The 16,202-nt window shown below is 38.0% G+C and overlaps 2 protein-coding genes and 1 long non-coding RNA gene across 3 annotated transcripts in view; 1 reads left to right on the plus strand and 2 right to left on the minus strand.

Annotated features, from left to right (window-relative positions):
- The window catches only part of LOC129248704 (glycoprotein-N-acetylgalactosamine 3-beta-galactosyltransferase 1-like), a 15,792-nt gene extending 13,239 nt beyond the window's left edge, over positions 1-2,553 (minus strand). The window contains exons 1-2 of the mRNA XM_054888331.1: positions 2,487-2,553; positions 1,754-2,240 (exon numbers count right to left, since the gene is read on the minus strand). Of these exons, the coding sequence (XP_054744306.1) occupies positions 1,754-2,240; positions 2,487-2,553 (554 nt within the window). The remainder of the gene's footprint in view (positions 1-1,753; positions 2,241-2,486) is intronic.
- Positions 2,554-8,692: 6,139 nt separating this feature from the next.
- LOC129247855 (uncharacterized) lies at positions 8,693-9,797 on the minus strand. Its single transcript, XR_008582581.1, has 5 exons — positions 9,556-9,797; positions 9,407-9,495; positions 9,285-9,352; positions 8,908-9,228; positions 8,693-8,851 (listed from the first exon to the last, which is right to left on the minus strand). It is a non-coding gene; the product is annotated as an uncharacterized LOC129247855 (long non-coding RNA).
- Positions 9,798-13,429: 3,632 nt separating this feature from the next.
- LOC129248705 (cuticle protein 19.8) lies at positions 13,430-14,530 on the plus strand. The gene is made up of 2 exons (XM_054888332.1): positions 13,430-13,441; positions 13,502-14,530. Exons 1-2 carry the CDS (start codon positions 13,430-13,432, stop codon positions 14,528-14,530), a joined length of 1,041 nt encoding a protein of 346 aa, XP_054744307.1.
- Positions 14,531-16,202: the final 1,672 nt, after the last annotated feature.

Genomic DNA, 16,202 nt, shown 5'->3' on the forward strand with positions numbered 1-16,202 from the left:
TACCAGCACAACGCACTACTTCAATAGAACGTCGAAATTTAACACGTGTGACTTTTGTTACTCTCTAACGAAGCTAACCATCGAACACATCCCGGTAGATTGCACGTACTACAGTTATCAACTCACTAGAATATTTAAAAGCTGGAATCCTCTACAACTTTTAGTGAACCCAAGTACGAACGAAATCCAACAAATAATACAATTTCTGAAAACATCTCAAATTTACTACCTTATATAACACTAGTCTACAAGGAAAAGTATCCGAAAAAATTTAAACTAATATCTGCTTCTCTGTCCATGCGAAATTCGGATTGATAACTAAAATTAATTTATTAGTTTGAGTTCTTACGATAATCGTATCTTTCGTGTTTAATGGAACTAGGCCGACAAAATTTAACCAACATTCAGACCCAGAAACCAGACTATATATTTCCGAAGGTTTATGATGCGCTGAATCCAAATCTGGCCTCAGAATTGCTCTATCAGCTCGAGATATCCTAACCTAAAAGTGCAAAAAATACAAAAAAAACATGAAAATTTCAAAATGCGATATCTCTGCGAAAAAAATGATATTTGAGCAAACAAAACGCCATTTGAAAAAAGAAGGATTGTATTTAAAGATGCCATCCTTTAATTTTGGTGAAAGAAAACATCTGCAAGGCTACCTAACCTCAAATATGGGCAAAAATGGGGTTTTTTGCACTTTTAGGTTAGGATATCTCGAAAACCAGAGCTGATAGAGCAATTCTGAGGCCAGATTTGGATTCAGCGCATCATAAACCTTCGGAAATATATAGTCTGCTTTCTGGGTCTGAATGTTGGTTAAATTTTGTCGGCCTGTGTAATCAATGAAATAAATGTTAATTGGTCAATTTACATTCAAGAATATAATATTTAGTATCCTTATTAATACCAATAACTTCAATTTAGCTGAAGGGCATAGGCCAAGGCAGTTGTTATAGCTTAGTTTACCTAGAGGTAGATTATAGTTTTAAGCTCTAAGTTGCTATATAACAAATAAATAAATATTCACAATTTTCGCTACAGCAGCAATATTCTCAACAGAACGTCTAGTTTTTCGTCTGGCAGTCCTTTTTTCTGACTCTAAACAGAACGATTCCTGGATTTTTTTTTATCAACCTTTCAATTGTCGACTCATTGAAACGATTACCATTGCAGAGATAGACCGTTTTCATAATAAGATTCAATAATGTTAGCCCGTTGTTCTACCGAGAAAGATTGTACTTCTTTTTTTTTTCTAGGAATTATTCACTACTCACGCCACCTTCATATATATAGGCGTCTCTATTGAAAGACCCTTTATTACCGTTCTTAGCTTTCGCTGCTAATTGTATCTACCTCTTTCAACATTCAATTAACAGGTTTCAGTTTTTTCTTGCTCTAGCTTGGCTTAAATAATTTAACCATAAATAAAATCCATTCCCGACAGCATGCCAACGCTTATTGATTGTAGTACAACAAGAAATTAAACTTCTAGGCTAATGAACCAGCACAATTTAAAAGCATTCTGAACAGTAAACCTGTTTCGCATTTCTCTACGTCTTTCTCTTTCATTCGTTTTTTGCTGGTCTACCTAAGTTAAAAATATATTCCTCCTAGCCAAATTAATTCAATAACATTTCACTTTTACACAATTTTCGAACCAAATCACACCAAAATTGACTAAATTAAATTGTTTGTTTGTGTTAGTTGTTGGCGTTTCATGGCTCTTATTTTTTATACACTCACTCACGTATCATCATCCGCTTTCAAAAACCAATCGTATTGCGCATAGTACTGGGCGTATATGTAACTAAATCCTTGCCGTATCTTATGCCAAAGCAGATCATATGTGTCGGATGCGCTATCCACTACCGACACAGCGCCCAATTCGTCATCCGGTTCACTGCTGAGAAAAACTAGACGCGTGCAACGCTTGCCCCAGGTGGCTTTCACATGTGCCGCGCGCGTTTCATGCTGTGCCGGCGTGGTTAGAACCATGCATAGTATGCGCACCTCATCGAACAAGCGTTGCTGCAGTGAATCGGCGATACTTTTGGATTGTGGCGAGAAGCCAGTATAATCGGTATGCGCTGGCGTGGTCTTGGCACTATGATGTCGCAGTTGGGCCGCTTGCATTAGGAAACGGTCATAGCAGAGAAGAGTCGTGAGCGCCATCAGAAAACCGAGAACATAACCGTAGAGGAATTGCAGTTGTTTCTTTAAATGAATAATGGATTCTGAAAAGGCAAGGAAAACTATTATTATTATTATGAAAACACATACATGTACACATATATTACTTCTGATGCAGACTACGGCAATTAAATACGAATTTGCAAACATTTACAGCTCGCATGTACGTACAAACATACCTACTTATACTTTATGCATTTTTTTTACGCTTTACGCTTTTTTATATGTACGTATGTATGTATATTAAAATCACACATATTTGAAATGATTTATCGTACACTTGCACTCACTTTCTGACGATTTTGCGTCCTTGCTTGCGGTCGCAGATGCGCGTTGAAATTCCACGAAACTACTCATTGTCGTTGTAGGTGAAAATAAATCACTTGCAATTGTGTACGTTATGTATCCCAGCACTCTTTCGGTATTTACGCGACTAAGCTCAGATCAGTACTGATAGAAACTCGCCGCTGGAGTCTTTGTTGGGCATCTTAATGCGGCTCGCAGCGTTTACGCCTCCAACAATTAGTCGCTCATATCCAGCAGTCTTCGGTTGTTTGCCTGTAGTATTGTCAAATATTTAAACGACCGGTTTGTAGCTACTTATCTGCATGTCTTTTTTGCCCATTTATTGGTATTGCCTCTATGTTGTATTGCTAATTCTTACTAAGCGGAGCTTCAGTAGCGTCTTTCTTATCCAAATGCAAAAGCAACAGTTGCCCGCTATGGGGTCCAGGTTTTTCATACCCCTATTATGTTATAACTTTATATGCTTACGGCTGATTGTCAGACTAAACGCGAATCCACATTGATAAAGAAATATGTATCCCAAATGTTCAAAACGGTAATATAAGTCCATTTTCATATATATTTACGATATATGTAGAAATATTAGTCTTAAGCTTATTTTCTAAAGCAACGCTCTCTTTTTTCTATTAGCCCCTTTTTCTAAAATTGGCAAATATCACCAGTCTCATAACACTCTGAAATTTCCAAAAAATTTGTAACGGGTAAAAATCTCCAGTTCCGCCCAAATTTTACCACTTTTTACTTGTTTGCTCTAAGATATATTTTGCTGCTGCAGAAAAAGCGTTATTAGATTTCTATTGCGGCATATAAATTAATTCTTCGCACTTTGGTGCTATATTTCTTTCTTTTTATATAAATATTTCTTCACTTAATATCAAAGCGCTTAATATCCCGCTTACATAGGGAAAGAGTCTTGAATAAAAGTGCATGTAGTATACGAACGGCTGCCGGCGACTTTCCAAGCTCAAGTCGAGTCAAGTGTGATTCACATTCGTACTAAAATGGGATCGCCTTTTCTTGTTATTTGTAAAAGTTGCGCCGCTTTGTGAGAAAGCTACCTCTGCACGTGTTTTCGATTTTTCACAGTAGTTCACAACAGTGAAAGAAAAGTTGAATAATAACCGCAAGTTCCCATCAGAGAGCTGGCCAAGGACTTGAATATTGCTTATGGATCCGATAAAGACATAGTAGTTAATGATTTCGGTTTGAGCACTGTTTCTACAAAGTTGGTCCTAGTGGTTGGGACCTGAAATTCATACGCAAAAGGGACCGCGTTGATATCGCCAATTCCAAGGCTCAATCCAACCCAACCTTCATCAAACGTATTATTACTAGAGACGAGACGTAGGTACGTGGTTTTATGAGTGTGAAATCCAGCGCCGTAGCCGAATGGGTTGGTGCGTGACTACCATTCGGAATTCACAGAGAGAACGTCGGTTCGAATCTCGATGAAAACACCAAAATTAAGAAAAACATTTTTCTAATAGCGGTTGGCCCTCGACAGGCAATGGCAAACCTCCGAGTGTATTCCTGCCATGAAAAAGCTCCTCATAAAAATATCTGCCGTTCGGAGTCGCCTTGAAACTGTAGGTCCCTCCATTTGTGGAACAACATCAAGACGCACAACACAAATAGGAGGAGGAGCTCGGCCAAACACCCAAAAAGGGTGTACGCGCCAATTATATATATATATATAATCCAGACATCGGGCGAGTGAGTCAAGAGCTACAAATAAACTAAGACCAAAACAACCACGTCTTTTTCAGTAAAAAAAGTAGTCAGAAAACGATGCTCACGGTTTTTATGGATTCCGTCGATATTGTAGTAGTGTAGAAGTAATTGAAAAATCTAAGACAGCTCTGAAAATAGAGTTCCAGAAATGTGTCGAGAGCTAAATCAAAGGCCCTCGTTGACATAAATGCGTTGCAGTCGATGGGGAGTACTTTGAAAGCGATAATATCACTTTTAAGGAATAAACTTGAATTTTGAATTTTCCAAATATATTTTTTGAATCAAGGTGGTGTGTAGGAGCTGTTCATGTGGTTGTTGTTTGATTTCGATTATATTCAAATGAATGTTCAATAGAATCGTTTATAAGTATAATACAATAATTGGAGTAGGTTTCGCGCCTATTTTATGAAATTTTCTACTTTTCTGAAGTAATATGCATTAATGGTCTTTGAGAAACTTTGTTTCTTATTTAATTGCATCTTTTGTATTTTTGAAAGTCTTTGTTGCACAGAAAAAGGAGGTGAACTTCTGCCAAGAGTAGCGTGCGCTCATTGCCGCGATTTTACGCCAATTACCAGCTGCAATCGGCAGTCGTCATAATAGAACCGGCTTGTGCGCAAGTTTCTTCTAATAAAGTTCGCCCCTTGACAGGTGTGAGTAACGGAAAGGTCTTAATATAAATAATAAGCCATGTTCTGGATAAGAAGCTAAATTGGAGACTCACAGTTGCAGATAGAGTAGGCAAAGCAATGGCAGCGTTTTACTTCTGCACAAGGTGAATTGGGGAAGAATGGGAGATAGAACCCTTAGAATAATACATTGGTTCTACACAACGATAGTTAGACCAAATTTCTAATATGGTATTGTAGTATGGTGCAATGCTCTCGTGAGAACGGTGTGAACATTAAAAGTGTTGGCACGGTTTAAAGACTCGCAACTATTCTCATAACCGATTCAATGCTAGCCACTCCATCAAAACTTAATATGCGACACTAAACTTATTTTTAGTAGGTCTGCTGGTACCTTAAGTAAGTGGTCAAATATGGAATTTCCTGGATTTGTGGACTATGCATGTATGATATAAGAAAGAGCGACGTATACACAGATGGATAAAAGTTGAGAGCAGGGTGTGCGGTTGCATATATTCCGAACATTTGGGTATATCTTTTAGTTTTCATTGATAGCCTGCCGGCGAAAAAATCCTTCACAAAGCTGTCGACAACCTCCAAAGTAGCCATGATAGGCTGAGCTAATTCCACCCATAACATGGATTCCTGGCTATTACGTCATCGACAAGAACTGCAGGGCCAATGAACCAGCCAGACTTGGTACCAGGGTGGCTGATGAGTACATCGACAATGACATAAGCGTACCATACCCTTTCAGACTTGTAAGCTACTTATTATTGATAAAATTATAAGAACACCGATTGGAAAATTGCGTTATAAGCCCACCTACTGAATCGCCCTACAGTTGTGGCCGACTTTCAAATAAATGAACTCTAAATCCACAGCATCCCTGCTAAATCAAAATAAGCGTAATCTTAGAACACTGCTTTCCGTTACAATAGACACTGCCTAATAGGCAGCTTCGCCCAGAGGATAAGCATTCAAACACATAAGTTCCTCAGAAGCTTTCTAATCTTACACCCTTAGTGCCACTGTCCTGCTTTATCCGGGCGTAGACTTCCCACTTTAAGTAGGCAATTTTTAATAAATTGGAAGATCTGAGTACTGTGTAAATCAGGAATCTTCTAAAATTTGTAAAAAGTTGGTACTGATTTTAGGAGAGATAGAGACAAGCTCCCCACAAGGCATCTCAATGAGCTATGAGCATGAGTGTGACCCGTATGGAATAAGCGCTTCAACCTAACCTAACCTAACCTTACAGGCATGGCAAACTTCTGAGGCAATTTTTGAATGGTTTAAGTTTTTCACAGATGATAGAGCCAACGTTGACGTTTTATGGGATTGAGTACTTTTTCTGAGTTTATCAAAGTCAAATTATTCATCAATACTGCATACTGAACTCCGTGAAGGAATAAAAACACAGCTGTGCGAATTATGGCCAGACAAGTCTTGGCTGTCCACCAAGGCAAAGCGTCCGCTCATTTGACAATTTTGATCAATAGGTTTTTAATCGAAGATTTTACACTCATGCATTTCTATCTGTTTGCTAAGGTAAACTCTGTATTAAAAAGAAAAATATCTGTGCATCTTAGTTATGTTAGAAACGCGGCATAATGGAACAAGGAACTAATAAAAGAAGTATTCCATCACTGTTTTGAACTATTTAAGCTACTTTATATCAAAGATTTAGTGGAGGAGTGATAAAAGGTAAAAGGTAAGGTATATATGACCATCTTAAGTCTAGGACTCTCCTTTATCTAAAGGACAAACTGATTTTTCTTACCGCTTGGGAGTCTGTGTAAAATATTGAAATTTGGAATGGAACCGTCATTAACTTAACTTTTGGTGAAAAATATGAGTTTCTAATAAAAGTTACATAAATTTCCTGAAAGCTTTGGTATTTAAAGGAACCATATACATATTTTCATAAACAATTCAGTCAAAGACACTTTTTCCATTCTTAATTTGAAAATTTACTTGGGACTAATGGCTTTGTATTTGTAGGGTCTTACAACTGAAAACATCGTCAACAATTTAAAATCGATTTTTTGGTCGTTAACCACATTTTTTCAGACTCGATCGGATATAGGACTGAAGCTGGAAAATGAAGCTTGGAAAATTTAAATTTGTAATTTAAATTCATTTATTTTCAAAAAAGTTCAATTTCAATAAAAAAAATTGAGTGATGGCTTTTAGTTTTTCCCCATGATTCAATTATACAAGGTTAAGTAAAGTTTGACATCTGATTTCGGATGCTAGTTAATCAATTGATGCAATTTAGAAGCCCTTTCTGAAAATGTAGTAAGAAATTGAAAAAGGTCCTTGTAAGCCATAGAATAATTTTATGTTATTTTATAAGTGGTACTTAATTATTTATATTTTTAACTTAACTATTCCCATGGATTTGTGTCATATACCTCTGCAGTAGATTCTGTTTTTATGCGGTAGATACGTTCCGCAAGAAACAGCATAAAAAAAGCTACCAGTTCTATAGTAAAACTATCGATACGTTTCAAAAGTGCTAAGAACCGCATAAATCTGAAATAATGTAATAAAATCGCATAAAAAAGGGCACTAGTCCCATATTATAACTATAGATACGTTCCATAGACCGCATGAATCTGAAATAATTAAATAAAATCGCATAAACAAATATTGTATTTTTGAAAATTATATCTTTATTTAAGAAACGTCAGAATCGAAAAATAAATTTACGTCAGAAATAGAATCAGACAATACCCGCATGTTGCGCATTCGTTTAGGATTTGGCGTAAAATCACTTCCGTCACTTGAGGAAATGTACACGTCTGATCTAGATAGTTATGCAGGCGGTTCCATACTTGTAGGGTTAGCATTTTTGATGTAATCTGTGTTGAGTTTTTGCTTAGCTGGTTTAGAATCTTGTTTATATGTACAATTCCCGATAGGTCGACATGCATTTTTTAATTAAAAAAAAAACCGCACTATTTCAAAACCGCATAAAAAAAAGCCGCATAAAAACAGAACCTACTGTATATGTATTTTTACTTATTATTTCATCCTGCTGGCTCAAGTCCATCCCATAGGGCTTTTTTGCAGCAGCAGTTTGAAAATTCGAAAACTTTGTATTGAAAATATCGAACCAATCATTCACCGTATCAATGAACTCTGCTGTTTCCATGGGCTGATACATATCGAGCCCCAACGCATAACACCTTCGGATTACACGCAGAAATATGTGATGTTACTTATATATGTGTTTTAAGTTAGTTCGCAGTTGTAAAACAAATATTAGTTAGATGGGAAACGAGACAAAAGTAAAAAAATGGAGTCTCTAAAGGAGTATTTTCATTACATTAAAATGGAAATGCAGCTAGTAAACAAAAATATTTTGGAAAATTATTTCACTCTTATGCATATAAAGCCATGTTTAGTAACCTTTGCATTACGACGTGTTGCAAATTTCCTCATTTCAGTACCGTACGAACGTAAATGTACGTTTCATAACTGTTTTTACAAAAATGATGTTTTTTTAAAAATGATATCCCACCGTAAAGCTCCCTGCCGTTGAATTGGTTAAACGCTGATTCCAACATTTTAATTTTATCTAAGAACTCGGTGCTTGGTTTAACTAATCCGCCCTTAGATAAAGTGTCAACCCAAGTAAATGTAGGCTCATTGCATGAACAATCGGTCAACTTTAATTTGCGTATTATGTAACCGGCAATATATTCAAGAGCATCTTCGTGTAAGCTATCAAAGACATTGCGAAAGCAGAAGTTCAGTCGATCATTCCTCCACGTAAGAAAAACATTGGAGTTAGAAGAGTTAAAATTGAAAAAATTATAAATTTATTAGTTTATTGTTTAAAATTTGTCTACCTTAATATTTTATTAGTATAGTTAGGAAAATATATTCATATAGTCTAAAACTAATACATCGAAAAATTTCTATATTGATAACATAATCCACTTTTAGTAATTGCGATGATTCGGGCAGAAATCAAAAACCTGTAAACCAAAAATCTTAAAAATTGTTAATTCATAAATATAGCACTACAACTTACATGTAAATGTAGACGTAAAGCGCGAGGACTTGCTCGTGTAGGTGTTGCGCATGCATTTACGTACAGCATATTGTTCTAGACCGGGTAGCGTGAAGAGCCAGTTCGGAAGCCAAATTGATTTCAGTGGTAGCAGAACTAGGCACATAATGACCGTCACATGTCAAACACTTACTAGGTATTTGCACCATCATACACAGCACGATCAATGTCATCTATGAAATGGTAGAAATACGCGGTAGAAATACGCGCATACATGCCTTCGTTTCTAAAAACCAGCTCTTCAACACACATCTTCCGCTGCACTTGCTCGTCTGTGAAGTCCTACAAATAAAAACTTTTAAAACCAATTTATTAGCAAATATTCTAATAGAACTTACTAACTGTAGTTTATGTATTGTATGTAAGGTGGTCACTATTATATTTGCAAAAACTCTGTTCTAAAAACCTATTAATGAAAAAGTTTAATAAGAATTTATACAAATGTCTGATCTGGACTTACGTTTATGAAAATTCACCAACCGGTAGTTTTCGGCAGCAGAAAGGCGACTCCAAATAATCGACTACCACGATATGTAAGACATAATCGACCTAAATAGTGAAAAATGCCATTAATTTACAAAATAATTAGCTTTTATTAAAAAGACTTACCTAAATGTGGCTATATGGTAGCTATTTATCGCAATGAAAAGCACAATTGTAATGTAATTTTCACAGAACTTTCAATAGAATTGAAAGATGCGAAAGTCTAAGCAAAATGGAATAGGCAAAACAGTATTGCCTGCTAACTTTTTCAGCAAAAATTTTAACTTCTACGCTTTTGAGTACTTTTTCTTTAGAATTTGCTCTGAAATAAAAAGTAGCTTTTCCAAGAGGACAACACGGATTTATTAAGTAGCTTCAAGATGGCTAACACAGGGTGAAAATTGGCTACTTACATCACCTTTAATTATTGCTTCATGGTTTTTCCCGCTGTTTCTACACTGAATAGAATATTTTATGAAATATAGAGAAGAATGTTAAGCGATTTAGCAGAGTTTTAGTTATAAATTATCTTCCATTGATGAAACAACATCAAGACGCATACCACAAATAAGAGGAGGAGTCGAGTCCTGTAAATCTAGGCTGAACTATGTCGGTAGACATAACAGCCTGGTGTTAACATTGGTCCCGGAACACGTGGGTAACGTGGGTATCAATACCTCTGACTCTTTAGTTAGGATGGGCTCTGAAGCCAACTTCTTTGGCCTGGAACCCGTTCTGCCACTCCCTTCTGCACCCACGGTTAGCAAATGGGTTACTACAACGCATAAGCAAGCTTGGCAGGCGGAGAGAGGATGCAGATGGACTAAACTGATGTTATCTGACATGTCCAACCGATTGTCGCAAATCCTCTTGTCATTAAGCAGAAGGGACTGCAGGCAGCTGGTTGGACTGATATCGGGCCACTTTCCGTAGGCGAAGGACATGGAAAAGGTGGGCATCTCAGAGAATGTACTATGCCCAGCTTGTGAAGAGGAGGATGAGACGGCGGACCACTTTCTGTGCGCCTGCCCCTCCTTCGCTCGAATCAGGCTTGAGGTCTTTGGCACTGCTGTGTTAAGAAACGACCACCTTGACTACTTGGCACCACAAAATCTACTCAGATTTCTTCGGAGGTCAGGTACCCCCTTCTGTAACCTCGTTGTACCCCCTGGTAACCTTAGCAACCATAGCTGAAGCCGATGTATACAATCCGCGTGGGAGGCATGGTCAGAGCTAACGAGAGGGAAGCTCGGCAGGGCCACTTTGATATGTAAAATTTAAAGGCCTTCGGAAGTTCGCAGCGTCTTTCTCGGAGCGAGCGGCTACAAAAGGCCTCAGTTCTTCAGATTAGAACCGACCTCATGCCTTATCTCCAAATCTTCTTTAGGCTTATAACTTCTTGATGGACTCAACGTTTTTCGAGCTACAGATACAAAAACATGAATTTAAACACGCGAGGAATACATTATCCAAGTGGTACGTCGGATTTGGAGATGCGGAATTTGTGTTTATATGGAAATAGTTCTATAACTGAAACCTCTCGTGGCTCCATGTTCTATTCGTAAGAAAGGAATTGATAATGATGTGAGCTGACTTGTGGTTGATAATTGCCCTCTTTCACCATCATGCGTGCATGGCCATCACATTGCTGTCTCTAAATGCGTAAATGTGTGTTTTTGGACAAATTTGTTCGTAAAAGCATCATCGACGAAAAATCGACGCTTCTCTGAGAACTCAAATTCCCATAAGCTATCCGAGATGGAAGCATTTACTAAACTTTTTATTTGATTGCCGTAGTGCGGTCCTCTGCGAACTGCTTCTGTCAGGTCAAGAAGTATTGCGTAAGCATACTGAAACGAGAATGCCCAAACTCATGCATTTCATCTTGTACATTAATGTCATTTGGTGTGCTCCGTTACACCTGATATAGCTTACTGTGACTTTTTCTTGCTCCAAAGACTGATTTTTGAGATAATTGGGGGATACGGAGGAATTCTCAGTAAGCGGTGAAGGCGATAACAAAATCAATGTGATAAAGGTTGGAAGAAAAGTTAAAATATGAATATTGGTTGCCATGGAAACAAACTTGAAGGGGATAAAATAAGAAAAAGGATAATCAGATGGATGAACTTTTTCCAATAGGGGTTTTTTTTAACAAATGACTACAGTCAAACTAAATACATAGTTTTTTCAGTATTCATTCACATTTCATGTCAACAACGTTGACAACTCGTACAACGGTTTTACGAAACTCGACGCTCTGTCAAAAGTGTTCATCGCGCGATCAGGCCAACTTATGATGTACATAACCTATTAGCAATTGGGCCGATTTTTGGCTTAATGGCTACGTCAATAAGCAAAATTGTCCAATTTGGACTGAAGAGCAACCCTAAGTCATTCAAGATCAGTCATTGCATCCGTATGGTGTGGCCTATGGGCTGGAGGAATCAGCGACCCATATTTCTTCAAACGCGACGCTGGTACCAATGTAACGGTGAGTGGCGAACGCTATCGCGCCATGATAAATGACTTTCGAAGCCGGAAATTGAAGCCCAACAAAACGGCGCTACTTGCCATACAGACCGTGAAACAATGGATTTACTGCGTCGTCGTTCCGGTGAGCAATTTATTTCTCGCCTCGGACCAATGACTTCGCCGCCATTGTGGAGATACGTAATGCTTTGTGGATAAACCAGTTTCGATTGAGGAATTGGAAGCCAACATTACTAAAGTTATTCACGAGATAACGACCGAAGTCCTCCTTCAAAATTGTTATTCACGGATGGCCGATTTGCGATGCAGTTTCGGCCAATATTTGAATTGGATTATTTAAAAAAAATAAATATCATGGTTTTCACACAAAAATTATAAAGATTCAATTTGATCAATTTGAATTTTCGTTCTCTTATTTTAATTTAAAATCCGATACTGATCATCTTTTATCAATGAAAATGTTCACGATTTTCATTTTATTAATGAATTCCGGACACTTAAATAAAAAAAAAGGCAGCGAGAATCTGTCTTAATGAAGTCCTACCAAATCTGAATTTGCCCACTCACTTTAACTCTGCCAAAATAATATCAAAATGTAGGATGTTGCTCATGATGCGTATTTCTTCAAAAATTAAAAACTAAATCAGAGGAGTGAAATCTGACTTTGGTTCGTGTGAAGGCAAAACTCCAGGAAGAAATGTATGATAAAGAATCCCGCGGAGTGGCACCGAGCACTTTACTAATTTTTAAGAGGGTGTGTCGGTGCCAATAGTTTACAGAGCTTAGCGTTTTGGCAGCGATGAAAAGTGATAAAAAAAGAAATCAAGTAGACGACAATTGGTAAAATTACCCAATTCCAAACGCTTCAATGTCAAATCCGATTTTCTGCTCTATTTTTTGGAAAAAAAAAATGTCTATTGTGTAGCTGGTAGCATGTCAGGTGAAGAAGGAGACACAGAGACACAAAACTAATGTAAGATGTCCAATATTGATGAGTCAGCTGTCAGCAAGGGGATGACATTTGATTTCTTTGATGAACTACATTTTCTTTGCATTATGACTGTGTTGCCATGTCGAGTATTTTATTTACGCATGTACACACATACACACAAATGTATATGGCTGAAAGTGTAAGTTATTTCAATTAAATATTCAACAACAATTATTATGGAGCAGGGCCAAGCTAATGCCGTGGATAGTTTACTGTTAGACACAATATTTTGGTCATGAATTTTAGTTGCATTTATTTATTTTTTTTCGTTACAACTTGTATTTTTATTATAAAAAAAAGTATTGTAATCAAGTGCAGCCTCATTTATTTGTGGTTGTATAATAATGTAAGTAGTCGCAATTTGCCTACTTCATCGAATTGCCTCCAAACGATCTTTTTGCATTATAAATATTTCACTCAGCGCAATTGAAGAGCACAGTGCACAACAGCATCTATTCACATCAAGTCAAAGCACACGCTTTTAAACTAAATCAACTGAAAGGATTATTTAGGAAAATGGCTCTCAGGGTAAGACAAAGTTTGAAGTCTTTCAAAAGGACCGCTTATGTATCTCATTTGCCATTGCAGTTCTCCTACTTCGCTTGCGTAGCTGTATTGGGCCTTCTAGGCATCACATCCGCGGAATTCGACTACAATCCAAATGTTTACAATACTAACAATAGCAACAACAATAATAATAATATCGAAACGCCTAACATAAATGGTTATGACGATGACATCCAACAGCCAGCTAACAGCTACGACGCTCCACTAGCAGCTCTTAACACCTACAATAATAATAATTCAAAGCAGCAACAGCAGCAACCTCCAGTGAATGGTTATAACTACGACGTCAACAACGCGCAACAGCCACTTTCAAACAACTACAATAACAATAATCCTCAACAATCGCAACAGGAGCAGCAACAACAGCAACCACAAGAGTCACAGCGCAACGACTATGGATATGCAAAAGGCGCCGAAGCGCAACCCACCAACGCCATAGCTACACCCGCTGGCTATGACTATAAGCCACAAAACTATGCCGCCCTTTCTTCGTCCTCATCGGCTTCAGGTTCTACTACCACATCAACAAATATCGAAACATCATTCAGTGCGCAAGGACGGCAAACATTCGCCCCCGCCGCGCCAGTTGAAGAGTACAATCCGCCCGCTAAATACGAGTACAGCTACAGTGTACATGATGACGATACTGGTGATATCAAGTCACATAATGAAGCCCGCGATGGCTACTTTGTCCAGGGATCATACAGTGTAGTTGATCCTGATGGCTTTCAGCGCACGGTCCGTTACACCGTTGATGGACCGAGTGGCTTCAATGCTGTCGTCAATCGTGTGCCATATGCGTTGAAGCCAGTAGTCGCCGCCGTAGGTTTAAGTGCTTCACCGACCTCCGCCGCACCCATTACTAATATAGCTGAGTTGCCTCTCAGCAATAGCGCTTTGTTGGAGCAGTCTTCTGCTGCTGCTTCGTCATCATCCATATCAGCTTCGGAGCAAGCGGACGGTTCAAATAGCAACTTGCCTGTGGAGCCACGTGACAGTTACGCAACGCCTCCATCCAGTTCCCGGGATGGTAAAGGGCGATACCCATAAACACTTGGCACTTTGCTTACTAATTTTGTTCTATATAATCCTTAATTTCTTTGTAGTCGAATGAATGGTGTACTATGCATTTAATAAAAGTAGTTAGTAATAGTTTTTATTACAAAAAATTCACTGATTTTTTCAATTATTTAGTCATAGGGCCGTCTTGGAGAAAGTGCTTTTCAAATAAATTTCTGCTTCTGTTTTCATGCAGAATACGATTGATAAGTAAAAGTAATTTATTAGTTACATTTTTCACGATACCCGATATCTTCCGAACTTAACGAGTCTACGCTCAGTGAACAAAATAGTGCTGATATTTACTTCTTCGAAACCAAGTCAGCTGACACAAGCTCATTACAAGTTTTTGTAAACAGATGTTTATCTTTTCTCTGATAGATTCCAAAATGTTTGGCCCAGAAGATTAGCCAATAGAGTCCATTCTGTAATTGAATAATGTCTCAAAGCACTTACTTGTAAAAAATTTGCATACTAAAGGCTAGCATTAACTTTACAAACGTGAAATTTTTCCAATAAAATCCATTTTATTCGCTGTGAAAATTTAAGGAATGTATCAAACAAATTTATGAGCATCGCACCGAAAGCAATTGGCAACTTTCGATAAGAAATACTACTACCCAAAATTTTGATAGTTTTTCGTTTTACATCCATACTTGTTTGTTTTTTAAATATAAAATCAAAATAATCGAAATAAGTTTTAGTTCGTTCAGGTTTTCTTTTCTCTCGAATTGTTTTGCTTCTTTGGCGCTTTAACATTTCCTCGTGGGCCATTTGTGTGAATTTCGCTCCCAACATATTCGCCGTCCTTTGTGGTAACTGCTCCAGATGTGGCCATCTTTGTTTTTCTTCCACAATACTATCACTTGATCTACAAATTTCTCTGCTGAAGATTCTAGAGCCGCATTGCAGTTATTGGAGCGCCTTGTCGTTGGGCTAGGTGTCGACGTCTGGAAATAAAATAGGAAAACCTTTAATTAAGTTGCTTATGTTACAAAATATCGAAGCTTGTCCTAAATCTTACATAATTTTTCTTTTTAATTGGCACGATAACCGCTTACACGATTTTGGCCGACTTTAACAAAGCGCGCCAGCCGTTTCTTTCTCGGGCTAACCGGCGCCAATTGGACACACCAAGTGAAGCCAAGTCCTTCTCCACCTGATCTTTCCAACGCAGAGGAGGTCTTGCCTTTTACTCTGCTACCACCAGCTGGTACCGCATCGAATACTTTCAAAGCCGGAGCGTTTATCCATTCGGACGACATGACCCAGCCAACGTAGCCGTTGGATCTTTATTCGCTGCGCTATGTATATGTCGTCGTAAAGCTCATACAGCTCATTGTTCCATCGCCTGCGATATTCGCCGTTGCCAACGTGCAAAGGTCCAAAAATCTTACGCACTCAAACACTCCAAGCGTCGGTTCATCGGATGTTGTCATCGTCCAAGCTTCTGCGCCATACGTTAGGACGGGCATGATGAGAGTCTTGTAGAAAGTTAGTTTTGTTCGTCGAGAGAGTACATTACTACTCAATTGCCTACTTAGTCCAAAGTAGCACTTGTTGGCAAGAGAGATTCTACGTTGGATTTTAAGGCTGACATTGTTATCGGTGACTGTTTGTTTGAAGACAGGAGGTACTTCGTTTTGTCCTCGTTCACCACCAG

This window comes from Anastrepha obliqua, chromosome 5 (assembly GCF_027943255.1).
Source record: "Anastrepha obliqua isolate idAnaObli1 chromosome 5, idAnaObli1_1.0, whole genome shotgun sequence".
NCBI classification, from domain to species: domain Eukaryota; kingdom Metazoa; phylum Arthropoda; class Insecta; order Diptera; family Tephritidae; genus Anastrepha; species Anastrepha obliqua.